Here is a 23,694-nt window from a genome sequence, read left to right as displayed (position 1 = left end):
ACACCAAAAGGAAGACATTAGTAGCACAAGGGAGGGTCAAATTTTGTGATCCTTTGTGCATAGAGTGAAATAGATCACAAAATTTGACTCTCACATTATATAGACTAAGCTCCCCCTAAATATATGCATACATATGATAGAAGGCAAAACATATACATAATTGGCTAAGTATTGCACAAGGGAATTTAATCTATATAATGCATAGAGAAAGCATATAAATATCAAAATAAAATCAACATGATGATATCGGTCCCACGTCCATGTGATTCCAAGCATGCATTGAATAGGATAGTCAATCACAAGTGCGGCATCAAGTTTGAGGAAAATAAAAAATTGATACACTTACAGGTAAACCATGAACAACGGGCCTCCCGACTGGCCATCGCTCCCAACACCAAACCTATAGTAGGTGGGAACAACCTCCTAGGTTGGCACCTCCTGTACTACGTTGGTAGGCAACATAGAGCTGGCGATAGATCCATGCTAGGACCATGCTGCCCTAGCTGTACGCTCCTATATTCTCCCATGGCTGGCATAGTATGTTGAGAAAGGCCTAACTGATGGTGTTACCCGATGCATCGAGGAATAGGAAGGCGTCTAAGAAGTGCCACAGCCACACCCTAGCATACCTCTCGATCTCCTGCTCTAGAGCATTTGGGTGCAGCGACGCTCCGAAGTTTTCTATTATCTAGACCGAACTGACACATGATGTTTTCCTGAAATATTTTGCAAACATTAAATTAGAGCTGACACCAGATGTTACATGAGAGCCGAGGGAACAAAAACAAACATTAAATTAGACAAAGACAATACACATCATAAAAGTTATGTACTACACCCTCCATCTAAATAGCAAAATAATTTGCAGAATATGTGCTGGTGTCAAAATGGTAAATGTTTGGAACGTAGAAATTCTTACTTTGCTCTCTTAGCATCCTTGTCCTCGAGTGGTCTTCTACCATAGAACTGCTCCACCAAGTCCATCCAGTGATCGTTATCAAGGATCCTAGTCACTGGAAGACCCCCAACCGCAGACACATTATCATCTTCATGTCCTACATCGTGATAGTTATCTCGCCGCACGGAAGGTGGAAGGTGTGGGTCTCTGGCCTCCACCTATTGATTTTTAACTCAATACAAGAAGTTTTTTAATTCAAACAATGAGACAAATCAATGCTTTGTACTATCGTAAATGTGTATCAAATCATACCTATCGACAACAGCAGTGAGAAGTGCAGGGTCAAGGATCGGTAGCCTAGTGTTGAAGACCTAGATCATCTCAAGGAAGCCAGCACGCTGTATGTACGGTCGGTATTGCTTGTCCCAGCGGTGCGGCTGGTGCATGCATAGTCTAAGAGGTACCAAGTCCTCTTAAAGCTCCGACAGACGCTTGGCTCGGTGGTTCTTATCGTAGTACACCTCAAGAATGGGGTACTACGGATGATGATCCCCCATCGTGGTTCAAATTTCAAATGGATATGTTAGAACAAACATTAAGAGTACTATAATATGATGGAACATTTGTGCATAAAAACAAAGTAAATGTAAAAGGAATAAACTATTATGCAAAATTAGAGAATATACATATATCATAATAAACATAGCTCCAAGGTTCCCATGTACTAACATAGTAGTTTTAAGTAGCATAGCAAACAATTAACATTAATATAATAAAATATATGCTATATGCACCTGCTGCCCTTGTCTTCTATGCCTACTAGCCTTATGACCAGGTTCTTTGCAAATAGAGCAAAGATTCCTACCATGGGTCTCGTTGAAGTCTCCTCTCAGTACATGTCTTCGCCGTACCCACTCATAGCGTTCATGTCCCCCTTGAGTCGTTTCTTCTTCCTCCTATCCTTGCCTACCTTCATTAGATCTGGATGCGGCACGTAGTCATAACCATGATAAGGTGGCCACTGTGTCGGGTCAAGGTATGGCTCAAAGCTCCTCTCCTAAATACTAACGGTGTTCGAACAGAGATAAAGGGTGATATATATGGCAGATCCTCATAGTTATACCCGCAAACCTTGTTGGCCATAATCATATGAGAGCAAGGGGCATGCATGATCTGAGGGACGTTACAACTGCACTCTACTTTTTTAAGATCAACTCGGTAGTTTCGTCCACCATAACGTTCACCGCCCAAGCTTGTGCCACCCTTGCCCTATACACTAAAGATATGGCGGCGGGGTCCCATATAGCTCGATGGTGTGCTGCTTGGCCAATTCCTCGGGCTTCTTCAAATGTTCTGCTCTAGCCTTTCCAAAATGCCCTTGCTCAGCTATATTCCTCTACACAAGTTCTCACCTCTTGACAAAATATTCGTTGCACTTATGAAAGGAGAACTCAACAATTCCAAACACATGCAACGATCGAACTCTGGTGAATACATGGTTGAAATACTCCGAGGAGTTAGTGGTCATGATATCATACTTGAAACCCCACTCATCATATGCTAACGCCCACTTAGCCTTTTGTTCCATCTGCATCTCTAACCGGGCCTTTTCTGCTTTATTTCGCATCTTGTCTAGTTCTCTCTTTGTCTCCTTGAACTGGTGCTCTGTACGTACACAACATAGAGCCTTCTTCCTCTGACACCGCTAGAAATTAGCGGCAAAGTGTCTCATGCACAATCTATGCACTAGAGGCAGGAACCCATCTATATGCTCAGCTGTAGCATTAAGAAGCCTTAGGTGACGGTCTGAGATAAAAAATATAGTGTGAGATGGACCAAGCACTTGTACACGTAGAAGGCGCATGAACCATAACCATGATTCATTGTTCTCTCCCTCTGCCAAAGCAAAAGCTATGGGTACTATCTGGTCCTCAGGATCAACAGTAGCAGCCATCATCAAGGTGTCACTATACTTTCTTGTCAGGAAAGTGCCATCAACAAGTACAACTGGCCAACAAAACTGAAATGCATGTTTTATTTGCGTGAATGACCAGAACACACGATAGAGGACATGCCTCAACAGGTTTCAAAAATACATCCCTCTAGTGTCCACAAACTATTTCAAGCCAGAGTTGTAGTAATGCATTACACATAAGATGCGAGGCACCCTATTGTACGCTTCCTCTCAACTACCCTAATGAATCACCAGGGCAATTTGCTTAGCACGCCAAGCCTTTTTGTACTTTACATCATACTTAATGAATCTAGATATGGACTGTTATAACGAAGACACCGAAATGTCATTATTGTCATCAATGAGCCCTAATATACGACGAACAAGGTAACGTGTAGTGAGCTACTGATGATTTTCCTTCCCCTATTTGTTAGACAAGTGTGGGGTTCGACCACTTTACTTATCCTCCACTTGCCATCACTCTGTCTCTTTTATGCATTTAACCTCCACATACAACCGTTTTTTCATATCACGTGGTACCTCAACTCCTGGTCTAAATGAGTGACGTTGTATGGACTATGGTGATACACAGCATAGTCCTGATGAAAGAGCTTTATCTCTGACATTGTATTGAATATCATCCCCTTACTAAGGATTTCTTTCTCATGGTCATATAATGATTTCCTACACATCTGGAGACCGGTGTCACAAACTGCCATATCCGTCATGCTGACATTCCTATAGCTCGAAACGTCCTTGAAAGGTATGTTCATCGACCTTAGTTGCTCAAGCTCAGTCGTTGTGTAAGGTGGTGGTGGAACATACTGTTGCGCTTCGTTAATTCTAGCCCACAAATCATAGGGGGTATCATCTGCTGGTAAATCTATGACTAGTCTACCCTGAGCCTAGATAGCATGCAAAACCTTAGTTGATACTGGTAATGGCATACCATGAATAGGGATTAGCATGCCATTAGCCGATGTGGGCATAGCCTGTCTACCTTGCTGGTCATCATCTGAATTGTTCGAATCACTGCTAACTACATCACCGATCCTATCCTCCTCATCTTCTAGTTCAAACTTGTTCACATCGAAGTCATTGCTTACACAACCTACTTGACTTGAATGAACTGCTCCTGTGTTAACTGATCGTCCAAATCCATGTTACCCTGAGTTGCTTCCCCTTCGACCCCTAATTCTTGCTCATTGCCTCCAACACCGTCAATGGACAGACCATCCAGGACACCCTGCATCCTATACCCATTCTCCACCACCACCTTAGCCATGGGCACATTGGAACCTTGGAGGACCCTATTGTAGCGAGACCAGTGAGCAGGGTCACGTAAGGGCATCAGGACATAGTGTGCCCTAGTCTTCCTAGTATCAAACCTTCCCTTTAGTGTGAAATCACCGCCAAACTTTACATTCAAACGGATACAAAGGTCGTTGAAGCTAGGAGGTTCATCAAACCATTCCAATTCTTCTTCCATATCCTCAAACATACCATCTTCTCTCCTAACACTTCCTCCGTAGAAAACTCTAACACAACAGTCTATCTACAAAAGCATTTTAGAAACTTCATCAGGTCATCGAAATCGTCATGCATACTAACTAACTAACTACACCTATACTAACTAACTATACTAACTAATCTAATATTAATACCTATACCAACAATTATAACTAACTATACTAACTAACTACACTAATATTAATACCTATACTTACTATACTAAGTAACTTTACTAACTATACATATCTAGTTAACTGCAAAACTATATATAACTTATATTTACTAACTTCACTAAATATCTTTGCTAACTAATTGTATAAATCAATATCCAGTCAAACTAAATTTAAATCCTAACCCTAGCAAAAAAATGACAGAGATGTAGAAGAGCATTACCTCGACAAAGATTATGGGTCACTACAATCCACCAATGGAAAGGAGATGGCTGTCGGCGGCAATGGTTGGCTAGTAGCGGCCTACTTCTGGAGGGTGACGGCAATGGCCGGCCGGCCGACAGCAATCCCCCCTTTTGGAGGATGACAATGGGCAGCGCAACAATGTCCTTCATGGCTCGAGACAGTGCGGAGAGATGGAGGGGTGGCGACGAGGACGGGCGACATGCGGTAGTGGGGAGATAGAGGGGCGGCGACGGTAGTAAGGGAGGCAACGAGACAGGGAGAGATGGAGATGGAGTCAGGGAGGACTGGCACACGGCGGGGGCCACGACGGCTGGGGTCCCGGCCGGCGGGAGCGCCGGGCAGGGCGCGGCGAGTGTGGCGGCCACGGGCTCGCTGGGTAGGTGCGGCCGTGGTGGGCGTGGCATGGTGGTGTGTCGGGCATGGGCGCGCTGGGCGAGGTGTGGTGGGCGTGGCGGCCATAGGCTCTCCGGGCAGGCGCAGCCACAGTGGGCGCGGCGTGATGGCGGTGCGGCTCCTCTCTCCAACCGTTTCAAACGGGCCGAGTGACATAGAGAGAGAGAGAGAGAGAAAGGGAAGCGAGGCCGGGTACAAGGGGCTACCGTGCCGTGATGCGTGGCGTGGTAGCCCCGCACCATGATGCGTGGTGCGACAGGTCCGTCGCACCGTGACGGGTGGCGCGTCAGACCTGCTACATCAGCGGTCGCCGCAGCTGTTGACTACCCCCTACCGCGTCTCCATGCATAGCGCGGCAGCGTGAATTAGCCGCGCTGTGTAAACCGGCACGTCCAAAAGTGTTAGTTTTAAAAAAAATAAACAGTGTCCGTTTTAAAAATAGTTTAAAAAATGTGTTAAAAATAAAAAAAATTACAGAGGAAAATGAGACGATGGAGAAGGGACACAGAAAGAAGACTGCAAAAAAGGAGCACAAGAAAGAGTTGGAAAGAAGGCGTGTTGCTGCATACAGGGAGAAGAGGGAGAAGCAGCTTGAGCGTGCATGCCGAGCGAAAGCAGCGATGTAGGAGAATCTCGATGCCATAAGGAAGAGAAAGTGGTATCGTTGCACTCAGTAGTCTCCATTACTTGCTAGTTTTATGGTTTATTCATGAATAATGTTGTATACTGTTAGACTTTTCATTATGTTGTCATGTAATGCACTTTAAGTATGTGCATGCTTAGGTCATGTACTGTGTTATTTAGTTTGTTGGCATGTACTTCTAGTATTATTGTGTTGTTTAATGTGCCATAATATTGGACTTTTCATTATGTAATTGTTTTTATTATTTGTGGTTATAATATTCAGTTTAATATTGTGGACGTAGTGAAATATGATTACGTGCTGTAAACAAAACCTAACGAAGTAGGGCACGTACTTCTAGTTATTTAGGACGTAGTGAAATATCATCAGCTCTATGGCAATGTAGCTCCTCCCGAGTCCTTGCAACCAACTCAATAAATGAAGGTTTCTCATTGAATAACACAGGCACGCTTTGTATCTCAACAAACTCAACATATCCATAGCGATCTCTTTTCACGATGCCTTCATGATATATGCTCACTAGGTTGTCCATATAATAGTTCAAACAAAAATTAAAATACAGTTTGTTTAGTCTAAAATAGCTACTATATAGTACCTCTCTAATAGATACTAACCAACCACACCCTAAATAACTATGTCACTAGCTATCTAACTATATTTATCTCACTAACTAAATCAACTAGCTATCTAATAACTACATCTATGTACCTATGTCACTAGCTATGGGCCGGGAGGGGTGGCGCGCGGCGGGTGCAGGATGGTCGGCGCTCCGCGCAGCGAGACGGCGCGAGCGAACTGGGGCCGCGAGCGGTCGGCATGGCAGGGGCCGGCGAAGGCGACGAGCGCGGCAGTGCGGCTGGCGGCACCCTATGGCGTGGCTGGTTGGTGTGGCGTAGAGAGAGAAAGAGAGAAAGGAAGGGAGGGTCCATACGTAAGATAGGGCTTGACGTCAATAATCATGACGCCAAGCTCAACGCCTAGATCTACGACGCTAAGCTTGGTATCAAGATCTACAGCGCCAAGGTGCCTATCAAGTCACTGCCACGTCTGCGTCGAGCCTAAACCTAGACGTCAAAATTTTTGACGCCGAGACGTGTAAGCTCAGTGTCATCAACGATGACGCCGATCTAAGGGTCTAGATTTTAAAAGCATACCTTCATGTGCATATTTATGTAAAATTTAAAAAAAAAGGGCTAAAAAACAAAAGTAATTGGCGCGCCGAGCACGGGCGGTGCAGACCAAGCCTCGCGTCAGCCGTCAGGTCCTCTTCCCCTCCCCACCGGCCGCGGTCTCCCCCAAATCCACGAGAGAAATTGTACTCCCCAAGCCAACCATTCGACGAGATCTCGGAGGCCGCCTCGAGGTAACCAATCTCCCTCTGCGTAATTTTTGGCTTCCTTCTAGTTCGATTCTGCTTATTCCTGTTGGTGATGCGCTGTTCAACCCTAGCCCCGTAGAGAAGATGGTGTTTTTTGCGGCGACAAATTCGTGCAATATTGCGTCTCGCTTCTATTATCTCTATCTAGGCGTCCGGGCATGCAGAGGGGCATACTTTTGCGTGATTTTAATTTTTTTAAAGGTTGTATTGGGAGTGGTTCCGTGCTTCTGCGGCGGGATTGCCGTGGATTTGGGGCTTCGATTTTGGAAGAGCACCTCGAGCTGTGTTGGTTTAGAATATCTAGATCTGTGATCCCAGTTTGGTGCTAGCCTGTTTGGTTTACCCCTTTGGCCTCATTTATAGCCTTTATTGGTCGAATTATTATCAGGTTTGGGTGCCAAATCTCCGCTTTGGTTTGGTGGATGAAGTTTGTGGTGCGAAGCTTGTCGGTTAGGCAGGGTGTGAAATTTGCTTCGATCTGATTGATGTCTAAAGCAAACCATAGCCGGGATGTTTGTATACACAGCAGCCTCATTGCTTTGCTGGCACTCTCTAGATTCAGTCTAAGGTGTACCTGAATGAATGACTTATTGCATATGATTTGTGATGGAGAGTTGACCATTGATTTCTTGATTTTTTTTTTCAGGTAACTGTGTTCTGATTCTCGTGGTTCCAGGAAGATTAGTCTCGAGGTTGGACCTCACAATTTTATGGCCTTTGACTGCAACAAGGAAAGAGGAGTTTCTTCGCCCGATAATTGCTCTCGCGTTTGCACTGAGGGTACTCTTGTCCAGGCAAATCCCTTATCTCACTACTGGAAGCCTAAGGGTTTGAAGAGCCTCAACAAATTGGAGAACCAGAAGTCCAGTCATGGATCTGTTCCGAGAGACTCTAGTCCAGAACAAGAAGCTGAAGCAAGCGATGAGGCATCTGCCTCAACCTGTGGCGTCAGGTGCTTCACCGATCTGCCGGCTGCGTTGGTCTGCGAGGTCCTTGCACGCCTCGATGCAAAGGATCTTGGAATTGTATCTTGTGTCTCCACCCTCCTGCATTCCTTAGCCACAGATCATCAGGGATGGAAGAAGTTATACTGCGAAAGGTGGGGGCTTCCAGACCTTCCCGCCACCCTGAATGGGCCCTTGTTGCCAGGTGCCCCCCTAGATGGGAAGTCCTGGAAAACATTTTTCGTGGAGCGGGAGTTTAGGAGTAAATCCTTCATGGGAAGATTCAATGTGGATATTCTCCGTGGCCACAATGAGGATGTACGTGCTGTGTTCCTTTTGGTATCAGCAAACCTGATATTCACAGGCGGTCGCGATTCTGTGGTTAGGATGTGGAAAATGGAGGAAGGGTTATTGATTGATACATCCCGTGCACTTGGTGGTACCATCCGGGCAATTGCAGCTGACTCTAGGCTTTTAGTGAGTGGAGGAACTAATGCTTATATCCAGTGTTGGAGGGCTGTTGAAGGCAATGATCACTTATTTCACATCTCTGGAAGTGGTACTGACCAGAATGCGGAGTTTCGCCTCTGGGGGCATGAAGGTCCTGTGACTTGTCTTGCCTTGGATTCACTGAGGATTTATAGTGGTTCTTGGGACATGACTGTTCGTGTTTGGGACAGAGCCCAGATGGAGTGTGTGCAAAAGTTCATGCATGCAGACTGGGTGTGGTCTCTTGCTCTGCGTGGAAATACTGTTGGCAGTACAGCTGGTAGAGATGCATATGTATGGGATATCAGGAACGGTGAGTTCACAAGCTTAGTTTCCAATGCCCATGTTGGTAACGCATATTCATTGGCTTGGACACACCTGGCGGATGTGCTGTTTACTGGTGGAGAGGATGGCGCTATTCGCTTGTTCAATGTTTCTGATGTCTCTGATGATGAGGAGGACATCAAACCAGTGGCAACTTGGGTGCCACATTCAGGTCCTGTTCATTCTCTTGCTTTTGAGTATCCATGGCTTGTGTCAGCCTCGAGTGATGGCAGGATTGCACTTATTGATTTGAGGAAGCTTCTGACCCCCAAAAGATCATCAAAGGGTCTGTGTGTTAAGAGCTTTGATGCAAGCGCAATAGAGCCTCCACAGAGGATGCTTCATGGCGTTGGATGTGATCTCTTCTCCATCGCCATTGGTGCAGATAGGATTGTATGTGCGGGTGAGGATGGTTCGGTTAGAGTCTGGAACTTCTCTGAAGCACTGGAGATTGAGAGGAGGGCACAGGCTCTAAGGAGTTTGAGGCAGGAGAACCGCATGAGGCGGGGGAAGGCACAAGTAGAGATGAATGCAAATGGTAGAAGGCCTGATCAGTGCTCAATAGCCATGAAAAAGAACCAACTGAAGGGTGATAAGAGTACCACTTGGCACAACAAGCGTGCCATAAATGAGAAGGTAAAGTCTTAGATTAGGATTAGTAGCCCTTCACTGAGTTGCAGCTTGTCATGGCCATACATTGCCACCATTGGGTACTTCCTTGTTGGGAGTACTTATTAAGAGTTTATTTTCATTGAAGCAGGGTCAACTAATACTTAGTTCAACATTGGCACATTCAGATGTTCAACTTTATGTGGTTACAATTTCCAGTTTAATATATGCAATTCTTCTATGCCTAGTGTATATTGATCAAATCGAAGATAAGTTCCTCAAATCTTTGAGTTCTAAAGGCTTTTGGTCTTTTAGCTTTCTGTTTGCAGTTTTGGGCTTTTGGCCAATTGAGAGACTTGGTAACATTACATTATCAACTTAGGATTTCTGTTACTGTAAAAGAATATTTAGTTTTCAGTGTCCTAGTATTTGTACTGAAGGCTTTCTCCCTTCTATAAGCAAGAAAAATCTTGTGCTTGTATGGCATCACAGTCAATGGCAGGTTACATTTTTCATAGTAAGCTGCTACATGTCTGATCTCATTGTCGTTGAAGTGCGTATGTATGTTTTCTAATTTTCAGATATATTATTACTACATATTGCACATGCTTTGAGACCAGTAGTGGGTGCTGGAGAATGGCAATTTTACTTGCGAGAGCGTTTCTGCTGTAATGTGAGCTTGTTCTGTTCTCCGGGCGGTCCAGGAATTCAGTTTATTTAGGGCCCGTTCGTTAGGCCAGGAAAAGAGTCAGGAAGCGTTCCGGCTGGACAAATCTTACACAAATTAAACATCCGATCCTGGTCGGATTACATCCTGGTCATGGTTCCCCAGGAACCGAACAGGCCCTTAGTGATTGATAACAATACTGCTTGATCAGGTGTGCTGTACCGTAGATATTGCGAGCTTTGTCAAAGCCTCAAATAAATTGGATGCTAGCGTTTTTGTCTTTTCGACGATGGTGCTAAATCTTAAAGAATCCTGTGATTACACATTTACACTCTTCAGCACTCACTCTGATGTCAGGGCTCTACCGCTCTTGGCACTGGGCACTGGGCAGGGCAGCAATCCAACCCAACGCTCTGAATCATTGGCAATGTCAGGACGCGCAATTTTCAATGCCTGTCCAGTTATGCCCTGTCTGAATGATTGCTAATATTTTAGCAGTGACATAGCCCTTGTTTAGTTGCAAAAAAAAGTTCCAAAAAAGTGCTACAGTATCCATCACATCGAATCTTACGATACATGCATGGAGCATTAAATGTAGATGAAAAAAAAGTAATTACACAGTTTGGTGAGAAATTGCGAGACGAACGTTTTGGGCCTAATTAGTCTATAATTGAACACTGATTGTCAAATAAAAACGAAAGTGCTATCGTAGCTAAATTCCAACTTTCCCCTCAACTAAACAAAGGCATAGCCATAAAACAATTCTGCACCCCTACATCTACATCATCACCGTTGTTTATGCGTGTGTTAAAACTAGCGTTTTCATCTGACAGGCCATGCAGTGCCCACATGCTGCAGGTTTTTATCAGGAACTCGCGGTGCAAGAGAGTTTTCCATTTCCTGGGTGCTTCCCTCGCAGTCGCATGAAGCTTCCTGGGTGCTTCCCTCTCAATCTGACCTAGGTTTTCCATTTTCCTCTGCTCGCTTCTGCCGACCGTTTGAGCAGTGCGATGATGAGGTTGGAAGTGATTGATGCGCCTGTTGTTTAGTTTTTTTTTTCCAGATACTAAAATTTAGTTCCTGTCGCATCGAATGTTTGGACACATACATAAAGTATTAAACATAGACTAATTACAAAACTAATTACATAGATTAAGACTAATTTACAAGACGAATCTATTAAATCTAATTAGATTTATGTTTAGTCTTTCTAATTAGTATCTAAATACTCGATGCGACATCTACTAAACTTTAGTCCTGCATCAAACATTCAGATCGCGCCTTTCTTTGAATGAAGATGAAAGTGCAGCGCTGATGTGAGAGGTTGGCAAATCGTGTTCCCAGCGCCGCTGCGCGTCGGCGGCCTCTCTGAAATGAAATGCATGCGATGCGATGCGTCGGCGCGTAGAATCTCGACGTCGCTTTCGCTTGTGATACACAGTAGTGACTATATTATTTGGGAGCAGCTGCTGCGACTATCAAGTGTCGCCCAGCGATTGGCACTGCCTTCGCCATCAAACTTTTGCATGCCTGTTTCTAAAAAACCATCGGAATCAATCGGTGACATGCCAACACCCACCCGGCCGGCACACCACCATGCAATTTCAATGCAAGTATGTATGCACGGAAAGGTTGCCACTGCTGACAGCAGGAGCGTAGTTTCTTTGGCCATTCAGAATCAGAGCTTCCCAGGGCATCCCGCAATGGCGGTCACAGGGGCACAGGGCAGCCCCAGCCAGTTATATGCTGTTCATGTGAAAGTGACGAGGAGCAAGGGAAGTAGAGGGCAGTGTCATCAGCTGCATCTGCGTGCAGGCACGGCCACGGCAGGAGAGGAAGGGAGGCAGGAACAGGGCCATGTGTTGCTGCACCCTCCATCCATGTGACCCACCACCACCCTCCCAAGTCCCATCCGATGGAATGTGATTGGATTCTCACTCACCCTCCCTCTGCGCCTCAAACCACCATCACTCTCTCTCGGTTCTCCAAGTCCGCAGTCCCCACTTTCCAGGAGGAAAACAAAAGACCCAACAATTTAGCTGAATCAAGGAGGGCCCACTGCCCAGAAAGCAGAGGAGGAGGAGGAGCACTGACACTGAACAAGGCAGGATGCTATTTTTTTAAATCTGTGGATAACTCAACTTATTGTAATAAACCTAACATTGCTTTGGATGTCGTGAGGCATGACAAATTCGTCATAGGCCACGTTTACCGTTTTGTTTTTATTTGGTAATAACTGTCCAATCGTTGTCTAATTAGGCTCAAAACGTTCGTCTTGCAAAGTACAACCAAACTGTGTAATTAGTTTTTTATTTTGTCAACATTTAGTACTCCATACATGTACCGCAAGTTTGATGTGACGGAAAATCTTCTTTTTGCATAGTGCCAAATTCTGGAACTGGGGAAACTAAACATGCCCATACTATGTCATATAAATGCTGCAGAAACATAGCCCTAAAAATGGTCCTGTTCCAACCATCTCCTCATTAGTCATTACTCATAAATGGACTCAAATCTTTCTTGGATTGACAGGGAAATTGGTTGGGGTAGCTTGCAGTGCAGCCCATACAAACCATTGCCTAATTGTCATCCCATCGTGGTTGCCATCCCTGCTACTTGTATACATATGAAACTCTCGAAGTCACAACTAAACCAAGGTTACGTTCGCTTGAACTTATCCGTCATAACTTTTCAGCAAAATAATAGTATTTTTTTCTCACAACAAATCAACATGAACGTCAGGCGTTTTCCAGATCAGTCCAAGTTGGGCTGGCTCCTCACACTATAGAATAGGAGGAGTATCCGCTTCTTTGCAATATCATTCATTCAGGCTGTGTTTAGATCGCGAATTTTGGTAATTTGGCTATTGTAGCACTTTCGTTTTTATTTAGCAATTATTGTTCAATCATGGATTAATTAGGCTCAAAACGTTCGTCTCGCAATTTTCAACCAAACTGTGCAATTAGTTTTTTTTTGTCTATATTTAATGCTCTATACACGTATCACAAGATTTGATGGGATAGGTACTGTAGTATTTTTTGGGAAAGTTTTTAGAATCTGAACCAGCACTCATTCATTCATTAAAGCCATCACATCACATCGGCTGCAGGCTACTACTGAACCAGAAATCTACATCACCACACTGGTCTCTGCTGCTCGCGTACACGTCAGCGGGCGAGCAGACAGCGGAGTGCTGTGCTCCAGTAGCGCTTGCCGCCGTTCCAGGCTCCACACACCAGTTGCTCTAGAGCAATTCTTTTCCCCTTGGTTTCCCTCCTCTTTCTGCCTGCGCTTTTGTCTCTCTTGTGCCGCTCTCCAAGAAACCAATCCATCCATCCACCCGCCCGCACAAGGAATCGATCCCGACTCGCCGCCGGCTCGACTCGATCCCCCGCGCCGCCGTCGCCTTTTCGCCCCGAGGGCGACGCGTGCCAGGCAGGCACAGCAAGCGCCGCCGCTTCGCCGACGTCTGCGCCGCTTGCTCTGGCTGGGGTCGGCGGAATGCGTCAGCTGTAGAGGACGGCCACAGCACCTTTTCAGCCTTTTTCCTCGTCTCCTCTCCTTCCTTCTCTCGGGCTCGATCGGTAGCGTCTCCTGCTGTGCTCCAGCAGTCCAGCCTCCGGCAGCGCCTGCTCCACAAACAGTTGGCGCTCGTGTCTCTCCTGTGCTCCACAAGGGTCAAGGGGGGCCAATCCATCCGACCATCCAAGAAATCGTTCATCCCAGAAGACAAAGCGACCCACTTGGATACTAGATAAGCCCTGTCCTTGCGGTGTCGCGTCCCCTCTCGATTCCCGCGACAGTTTGCAGTGAATCAGCGGCCTTTGAAGCGAAGACTGCTGCTCTGCACCGATCCGACGAAGGCAGCACTCGGGTACTGCTGGTTCCCCTTCGCCGAATTCGGTCTAGCTCAGGTAAGGTGGCTGCAGCTCGGTTTCATCTCTTTAGCCTGTCGTTTTCTTGAGATCTTGTGGGATCCGAGCTGATGTAGCGTGCGTGTTCTTGGTTGGGATCTCAGTTTCTGCGGCGGAGGAGTAGGGGGTGACGGTGAAATTCTGCTTCTCTACCGTTGGTAAATATCTAGCTTCTTTGACGATTTGGATCTGAAGGGGAAATGACGAACATTGTAATTGCTAGCTCTGCCTATTGTAATTAATTGCTGTGTTTAAGGCTTCTTTTTTGTTTAATTTTAGGCTTTGTTGACTAAGAGGCTATTCGGCAGGACTGAAAAATAAGAAAAAAAAAAAAAAAACCTGTTCCGACTGAAATCACTGTTCATATGAAAAATACAGTGATTTTGTGAGTGCGCCGGCCAGCCCAGCCGAACGTGGCCAGCCAGCCGAACGCACTGTGAATGAGACCTGCAAGAGCTAAAAGTGGCAGTGATTGACGTTCAGATGAGTCCATTTGTGCTGGCTGTGGTGAGCATTGCATTTCTCAACTTGCAGTTCCTGCAAGCTCATGGAAGCGAACTGCTTCTGAGCTGTGGCTCGAACGGCACTGTTGATGCTGATGGGCGGAGATGGATCGGGGACATGACCCCTGAGGGGAATTTTACCTTGAGCAGTCCTGGGCTTGCTGCATCACTGGTCGGAAAGAGCAATTCCGATGAGATATTCGGACCACTTTACAGTTCTGCCCGTTTCTTTGATGCGGCAACTTGGTATACCATTAGTGTGCTGCCAGGAAGATACTGTGTCAGATTGCATTTCTTCCCTTCGACATTCGGGAATTTCAGTGCAAACAATTCTGTGTTTGATGTCACAGCAAATGATTTCAAGCTTGTTTCAAAATTCAATGTGTCAGAGGAGATTGCCTGGAGAGCCTCTGTGAGCAATTCAGTCATCAGTGCAGTTGTCAAGGAGTACTTTCTTGTAGTTGGTGCTCGTGGCCTGAATATTGAGTTTGATCCAAGACCTAGGTCATTTGCCTTTGTGAATGCAATTGAGGTCATGCTGACCCCAGATAATTTGTTCAATGATACAGTGAGCAAAGTTGGCAGTGCAGGCATGCAGCTTCCTCTTGGCTTGAGCTGCAGAGGTGTTGAGACAATGTACCGCCTGAACATTGGAGGTCCTGCAATTAAATCGGCCAGTGATCAGTATCTCCATAGGCCATGGTACACTGATGAAGCATTCATGTTCTCTACAAATGCTGCTCAGATCGTGTCTAATGTTTCAAGCATAATGTATGTATCAAGCAACGACTCGTCAATTGCGCCGATTGATGTTTACAAGACTGCAAGAATCATGAGCAATAACATGGTTGTGGACAAGCGGTTCAATGTGTCATGGCGATTCTATGTCCACCCAAACTTTGATTACTTAGTCCGCCTTCATTTCTGTGAGCTTGTCTATGACAAGCCCAGCCAGAGGATCTTCAAGATCTACATCAATAACAAAACTGCTGCTGAGAACTATGATGTATATGCTAGGGCTGGGGGAATTAATAAAGCATATCATGAGGACTTCTTTGACAACTCAACACAGCAGGCAGACTCACTTTGGCTTCAGCTAGGCCCTGATTCCATGACCAGTGCTTCAGGTACTGATGCACTTCTGAATGGTTTGGAGATATTCAAGCTCAGCAAGGATTCTGACCTTTCTTATGTGCTTGGTCATATTGACACGGGCAACCAAAGGGGTTCGTCAAAAGGGGGAAATAATAAGGGTCTATGGGAAGAAGTTGGTATTGGCTCAGCATCTTTAGTTGCAGTTACAAGTGTTGTTCTATTCTCATGGTGTTATATAAGAAAGAAACGAAAAGCTGTCAAGAAGGAGGCCCCTCCCGGTTGGCATCCGTTGGTTCTCCATGAGGCTATGAAAAGCACTACAGATGCCCGTGCAACCAGTAAAACGTCCTTGGCACGAAATGCCTCTTCCATCGGTCACAGGATGGGAAGAAGATTCGGCATTGCAGAGATTAGGGTTGCCACGAAGAATTTTGATGAGTCCTTAATCATTGGAACTGGAGGATTTGGAAAGGTCTACAAAGGTGAGATCGATGAGGGCACTACAGTGGCTATCAAGCGTGCTAATACATTATGTGGCCAGGGTCTGAAAGAATTTGAAACCGAGATTGAGATGCTTTCCAAGCTTCGGCACCGGCACCTTGTTGCAATGATTGGCTACTGTGAAGAGCAGAAAGAGATGATTCTGGTTTACGAATACATGGCTAAGGGAACACTGAGAAGCCATCTCTACGGGAGCAACCTTCCTCCTCTGACATGGAAGCAACGGATTGATGCATGCATTGGTGCAGCCCGTGGCCTTCACTACCTCCATACAGGAGCGGACCGAGGTATAATCCACCGGGATGTAAAGACCACTAACATTCTGTTGGATGACAATTTTGTTGCAAAAATAGCAGACTTTGGGCTGTCAAAAACTGGACCGACGCTTGATCAGACCCATGTTAGTACTGCAGTCAGGGGAAGCTTTGGATACCTAGATCCTGAGTACTTCCGGAGGCAGCAACTCACACAAAAATCCGATGTGTATTCTTTTGGAGTTGTGCTCTTTGAAGTAGCGTGTGCAAGGCCTGTGATAGATCCCACATTGCCAAAGGATCAAATAAACTTGGCAGAGTGGGCGATGAGATGGCAGCGCCAGCGTTCGCTGGAAGCAATCAGGGATCCTCGTCTGGATGGTGACTTCTCATCAGAATCCCTAAAGAAGTTTGGTGAAATTGCAGAGAAATGTCTCGCTGATGATGGGAGAAGCAGGCCATCAATGGGTGAGGTCCTGTGGCACCTTGAGTATGTGCTGCAGCTCCATGAAGCTTACAAGCGAAATGTAGAGTCTGAATCATTTGGAAGCGGTGAATTGGGATTCACTGATATATCCTTTAGCCTTCCTCACATCATAGAGAGGGAAGAGGAATGCCACTCCAAGCCATCAAGTATCAGAGAGGAACTAGACACATGAGAACTTCTGACTTCAGCAAAACCCACTGAAAAATCTTGCTTTATAGCCATGATCTTGATATAAAGTTGTGTTATATTGTTCTCTTAGTTTTTTTTAGCTGTCTCAGTTGCTTTTTATTCCTTTGGGCGTTCTCCTGCTTGACAACTGTAGAATAATAGTTTTTTTTTGTGTAGATTACCAAATCCCGCCAAAAAAAAGACACAGAAGTGTCAAGAGTTTCCTTGACATCTGTATCGTGCAATCTGCATAACCACCGTTCATGTACTGCTGCCTGTGTGACCTGTATAAATGGCACTGATAATTATAGTGATATCTTTGAGGATATATTGTTGACCTGGTTTCTTTCATTCTTTGTACCAGTGCTTAGTGGCAACTTATTAGTACTCCCTCGTCCGAAATTATAGGCTGTTTTGGCTTTTCTAGGTTGCTATGCACTATACACTATGTCCACATATGTAGTAAAACGTATGTACCTAGAAAGATCAAAACAACCTATGATTTGGAACGGACTAATATATCTTTTTGTTGCCATTTTTTGTTTCACATGATTTCAGTGGCAGTCACTCGGATGGTTCAAATGGCTGAAGCTGCACTGTTAGGTTCTGGTGTACCAAATGGATTCAGAAGGTGGTAGTGCAGTTCCAGAGATCTGTTTTTGCTCGCGTACGGCACAGTATGTCTGTAAGACATCCGTTTCGCAGTGAATCCTGAAGCGAAGAACTGACACTAACTTGTAACGGTTGCGCCAGCCGTTGGGTTCCCTCTCTGCGCTGCAACTGCCAGCGACGCCGCTCCAGCGAGTACAATCGAATATGGATTAGGGAAGGAATTGCCCCCCACCAGCACGAGAACTGGGAGGAGATAGAGGTCCCACGGCTTACGGGGATTGGCCATTGGGAGCAAGCTGAGCTGTACAGGAGGGTGACGGGATCAGGAAGATGCAGGACACATACAGTTGGGACTTGGGATTCGGCGGGTCGCCGGCGAGGTCCGACCGTGCCGTGCGCGAAGAAGATCCGACCCATGCCTGCCAAAATGCCCAAGGTTCAGACTGCACGAAAAAACCCTGTCAGCTGTCACGGCAACCTGCAAGGGTGTGCAGTGCTTTCTGATGAAATGAAAATATGGCACGCATATTACGGCATTCCGTTCAATCCTCCGGCGTGGTCGCTTGACGGAAGCGGTGACAGCCGGGAGATTTGGGAGACGACCTCACGGTATCAGACTATCATCAGTCTATGAAGGATCAATCATGCGACATCTGTCTTCATCAGAAAGAGAAATCTGAGCTGCTGAAGTGGTGAACTGCTGATAGAAAACTGGGCACCTCGAGTCGTCGTGAAGCCGACCAGCGCGCGCATCAGAGCCATGCATGCCCAATGTGCGGCCCGGGTGCAACGGTGGCTTCATCGGCGGCCGACGTGTGTGAGTGTGACCGGCCGGCGTCGGGATCAGCCAGACAGCCACCGTGCACGGGTCAGCACGTACGAGTTGTAGCAGAGCAAAAAAAAAGCTCGCAGAATTATTCGAAGTTAGATGGTCCTCAACGCTGTGCATCGCAGCTCTCTCTCTCTATATCCATCGTGCACAGCGGAGATGACCGCTGTCCAGCAATGTTTCACGTAGCCTGGAACTCTTGACCGCCGCCTAGCGCCTAGCATCAGCTAACCTTTAGCGCCTAGCATCAGCTAACCTTTCTTCTGTCCAGAGCAAGTTTTATGCGTAACACGTTGGGAACATGCACCAACAGAGTATTGGAAAAAAAAGAGAGGAGTTCCATCAATATTTCAACACCAAGATGCCAAGATATATAGCCAAACCATAAGGAAAATTGACTTGATCAACTGTGATTTGCGTAGCAACAGCATGCTTGGGCCAGGGCCACAGCTGCGGGAGAATTCCTAATCAAGTTTGATCGCACGGCTGGAAGATCAGATTGATTTTCGTCGTCGCTTCAGCTTTGGAGAATTTGTGGGACGGGAGGAAGTCATGACTACATCATGAGTGGCCATGCCTTTGCAAAGCAGCGCTAGGCTAGATGCTCGGTTGTCGGCTTGTCGCGGTAGCCGGTAGGCGGTAGAAACAAATTTTGACTGAAGAATCCCAAGTCTAACTGAACTTTACCACCAATCATCCAGCTTTCTTGGTACGACACAGGAGAAAAAAATTACATGCGGACCATCCACATTCCGTTCGGCCTATGGATGGATCTCCCAGGACAATCTCATCTTTTGACGCCGGCGACGACGGGGCGACATCATCCGTGCGATCTGCCCGGCCAGTTGTCGCGTTAAGATCTGCCCAGTCCTGTAATCTCCTACCTATAGCTCATAGGGACGCAAACGCGCGCTGCCGCACAACTTGCAGTAGATGCCCAGCCGCCGCAATGACGACGTATACTTGCGGCGCATGCCCGCCCGGCCAGCTGCGGTCTGCGGCAGCCGGCATGGCTCGTCTGACGGTCCGAGGCCAACAACGCGCGCTCGGCGCTTCGATGTCCGATCGGTGGCTGCCTGCCGACAGGTGTGAAACGCCACGGCGACTTCACCGTGACCGTGGTGTCCCGGGCGCGCGAGGTCGCCTGCCTCTGCTTCCGCGCGGTCCACGAGAACACCACCGCGCCGTGCTGGTGGCAGCCGCGGCGTCGTCCGCTTTGCGTTGCGCGCGCACCTGCAGACCTGCTGGTGTCCAGTCGTCGCCGCCGGCGCTGTAGAATCGCATACTGCAGCTGCTTGCATGCGTAAACCCGGAGCAAGTTGAATTCAATGCGCAGCGTCGTCGTCTCTGAATCTGAAGCACGTAGCACGCACGAGTGTCAGAAAAAGCTGGAGCTCCGTCGTCAATGAAATCGTTCTCTTTTACAACACGGAGATGCCCCAAGCTACTCCAATTTTTTTTTTTTGACTTTACCGAATGCGCGTGCCACGTGTTTCAGTTTCAGCGTGGTCGGACACTCGGACCGTACGGTGGGTCTGCTTGATCGCACGGGCGGGCCCGTTTCGAACGGTCGTTACTTGGATAAGAGGACACGACCTTTGGAGGCTACATAGGTACGGTACGAAATGGATAGTCCAAGTTTGAACTTCTTTTTTTTTTTTTAAAGGGGAGAGCTTAATTATATTAAAACATCGTGATTACAAACCAGAGCTAAAACCGCCGACATGCAGATCGGGTCATTAGCAATAAAAACATCAGAAAGCTCTCTCCTGCCAAACTGACACAACACATGAGCAGCCTTGTTGCTCTCGTGGCATTTGAAAACTCTGAATTCCTGGAAACGCTTAAGGACCTCCTTCGTCTCTTCGATAATGTGGCATATTACAGAAACATTTCTACACGAGTCCTTCAAATAGCATACCGTGGCAAAACAGTTTGATTCTAGCCAGAGACGCCCTTTCCAGGAGGCAAGGGTATGTTTTAGCCCCACCCAAGTAGCAAGACATTCTGCTTCTCCAGCCGACCTGCATCGCTGATCGCTTGACCATCCAAAGAATAAAACCTTGCCCACATGGTTCCTTGCAACGAAACCAAGCCCGACACGATCAGAGTTGGGATCAAAACCTGCATCCACATTTAGTTTTATCCGGTCGGGGGAGGAGGTGATCAAGGAACTTTTTCTTTTTTATCAGTTTGAGCAGCAAGGATGGGCCCTACATGCTTAGGGCAACAGATTGCTTTCCCTTCTCCTAAGGCTGTCAACTTACTGTTTGGGTTCATCGGTGTGAGGTAGTTTTGTAGAAAAACAACCGAGGCAGATATAAGGCTTCAACCTTTCCCGAAGATGATATCATTTCTGAGATACCACCAGAAAAGGAACATCAGATTGGCTCTTGTTTCTTTATTAACGCTATTGAGCAGGACCAACGACCAGTCAAAAAGGCGTACCGAGTGCAGAGAGCTCCCGCTTTGTGCGGGGTCGGAGTCTAGAAAATGGTGTCAGTGACAAGTCTTACACTCGCCTATGCAATGCGAGGAGACCACGACTCGAACCCAAGACCTTCCGGTCACAGGCGGTAAGACCCTACCGCTTGCACCAGGCCCGCCCTCACCAACAACCAGTCAGGTCCTGTATAATAAAGGAAGGCTCACCTGGAAGGTCCCAAACTTGTCGGAGGGCTCGACGAAGAGCAACCGCTTTCGTGCATCGGACCATGGCATGGTATTCAGATTCTGGTTCCAAGCCACAGATTGGGCACGTAGCATCCGGGACTAAATGACGTTTCAGTCTGTTTGTTTGCACAGCTAGGCCATTTCGGGCCAACTTCCATGTGAAGACTTTTATTTTCTGTGGCACCGGTGTTGTCCAGATCGCCTCAAAATTTCTCCTGTCAGCAGATATGCTTGTGCTGCAGTCATTGGTATTTATCTCTACAGCAAGTTTGTATGCGCTCTTAACTGAAAATAATCCACTTTTTTTCAAAGTGCCAAGCGAGGATATCATCACCCTCATTTTCTGGAATCCTGATGCTGAGAATTTCTTCAGCTTCATGCTGAAAGAATAATTGTTTTATGAGGGCTTCATTCCAGCGTCTTGGATTTTTGAGGATCAGGTCGGACACTCTACAGATTCTGGTAGTTTTTGCCGGTCAAGAAATTTTTAGGGAGTTCAACCGTGGTATCCAATTGTCCCTCCAGATTTGGATGTTCTGGCCATTATTCACTCTCCAAATGGTTCCTTTTTTTAGAAGCTCGAGACCATGTCCAATGCCTTTCCAAGTCGGTGAGGAATTTGATGGGAAGCTAGTGTCTAGCAGATTTCCGTGGGGGAAATATTTTGCCTTAAGCGATCTCGCGCAAAGGCTATCAGGGCTCTGTAGGAGGCGCCAGGCTTGTTTAGCAAGAAGAGCTTGGTTGAAGAGAGCTAGGTCCCGGAAGCCAATGCCACCTCTGAGCTTTGGTTTGGTGATTTTGTCCCAGGCAAGCCAATGAATTTTCCTTCTTTCGTGTTCATCTCCTCACCAAAAATTTCTTATCAATTGCTCGAGTTCATCACAAAGACCTGCAAAGAATTTAAAGACACTCATAGCGTAAGTAGGGAGGCTCTGTAGGACAGATTTGACAAGAACCTCTTTTGCCCCCACTTGAGAGATATTTCTCAGACCAGTCGTTTGCACGTTTACTGAATCTTTCTTTTAAACTTCGAAATTTTCCTTTCACCATTCTTTCTTCTGGAACTGGAAGACCAAGATATTTTTCATCCGCCTTTCTGTTTTGTGTCTCCCAGCAGCGGTTGACTGTCTCAATGTTGCCCTCAGAGCAGTTTCGTCCAAATAGGACACTGCAATTGTTTTTGCTGATCAACTGACCTGTGCTCTTTTCATACGTGTTCGGAATGTTTTTCACTAGTAGAGCTTGCTCTTCATTGGCTTGAACAAAAAGAAGGCTATCATCAGCAAACAACAAGTGTGATATCCCCGGTGCATTCCTGGAGATGTGTAGCTCTTTCAGCTGACCTGTAGAAATTTCTTTATTTAATATAGTAGATAAACCATCAGCGATCAATAGAAAAATATACGGAGACAAAGGATCTCCCTGTCTAAGGCCTCGTGATGGTGTGAAAGAGTCGAGCATTTGACCATTGAGGCGAACTGACAACTTGACGGTTTTTATACATTCCATCGCCCAACAAATCCATTTCCTGTCCAAGTTTGAACTTCGTGAGAATTCATCAATGCGCCGAGGAAGACGAAGCCGTCCGTCATGTCGGGGCGCCCACGTCCGAGGTACGCGGTAGCAGCTAGCAGCAGAAAGTAGACTCCCGGCCGACGGTTCGAGTACAACCAAAACCACTCATCTGACACGGGCAACACGGTAGGAACTTGGACGAGGCCCGGCGCGAGCGCTGCTCTCGCGCGTCCTGTCGCGCACGGCTGCGGCACGGCACGCCCGGCGGCACCGGCACGCTTTATTGGCTGACGGGTGTGAAAGGCCGTGGCGACTTCACCACGTATATATGTGTGCCCACCACCACGTGTCAGGCAGCTGCGCGCGGTTGCCCCGCTTGGTGGTGCCAAGTCTCTCGGCCGCGCGCGAGTACGTCCACCACTCCACGCCTTGGCACGGTGCGCACGGGGACGCGGGCGCCGCGACCTGGCACATGCGCGTTGCCAACGGCTCACGCTCACCAGTCATCAGCCAAAGAAGAAGATTTAGGTTGTTTGAATGCCGGCCGTCACTTGCCACAGCTCTCTTGTGCGGTGGTGCTACACTGCGGCGGATAAAATCGGCGCCGCAAATTATAGTGAGAATAATGAAGATTTTGTTATGTTGTACGTACTTGTAGCTGCCTAATACTGCTACTCATCATCAACCAAACAGTCTCATGTAATATTACACCTGTGGCATGGCAGGTGGAGGTGAGGAACCAGGCAATCCCTTGGGGCGTCCTCAACGGGTTTGAGAAGTCACTAGCTGACCTCATATTCTCTATGACATGGAGGAGAGAGGATGTTGAAAGTGAACTTGCTAGCACTATTGCACTCGCTAATCTCACACTCTCCCCAATAAACACGGAGTCTCTATCTACCCTCCCACGCCTTTT

The 23,694-nt window shown here is 46.8% G+C and overlaps 2 protein-coding genes across 2 annotated transcripts; both read left to right on the top strand.

Annotated features, from left to right (window-relative positions):
- Window positions 1–7,038: 7,038 nt before the first annotated feature.
- LOC136491439 (F-box/WD-40 repeat-containing protein At5g21040-like) lies at window positions 7,039–10,070 on the top strand. The gene is made up of 2 exons (XM_066487721.1): window positions 7,039–7,179; window positions 7,841–10,070. Exon 2 carries the CDS (start codon window positions 7,905–7,907, stop codon window positions 9,597–9,599), a length of 1,695 nt encoding a protein of 564 aa, XP_066343818.1. The 5' UTR covers window positions 7,039–7,179; window positions 7,841–7,904; the 3' UTR covers window positions 9,600–10,070.
- Window positions 10,071–13,411: 3,341 nt separating this feature from the next.
- LOC136491438 (probable receptor-like protein kinase At1g30570) lies at window positions 13,412–17,490 on the top strand. The gene is made up of 3 exons (XM_066487720.1): window positions 13,412–14,141; window positions 14,246–14,299; window positions 14,421–17,490. Exon 3 carries the CDS (start codon window positions 14,625–14,627, stop codon window positions 17,151–17,153), a length of 2,529 nt encoding a protein of 842 aa, XP_066343817.1. The 5' UTR covers window positions 13,412–14,141; window positions 14,246–14,299; window positions 14,421–14,624; the 3' UTR covers window positions 17,154–17,490.
- Window positions 17,491–23,694: the final 6,204 nt, after the last annotated feature.

This window comes from Miscanthus floridulus, chromosome 11 (assembly GCF_019320115.1).
Source record: "Miscanthus floridulus cultivar M001 chromosome 11, ASM1932011v1, whole genome shotgun sequence".
In the NCBI taxonomy this organism is placed as follows: Eukaryota; Viridiplantae; Streptophyta; class Magnoliopsida; order Poales; family Poaceae; genus Miscanthus; species Miscanthus floridulus.
The sequence above is the reverse complement of the archived record's forward strand: the minus strand, read 5'-3'. Positions and strand labels throughout refer to the sequence as shown.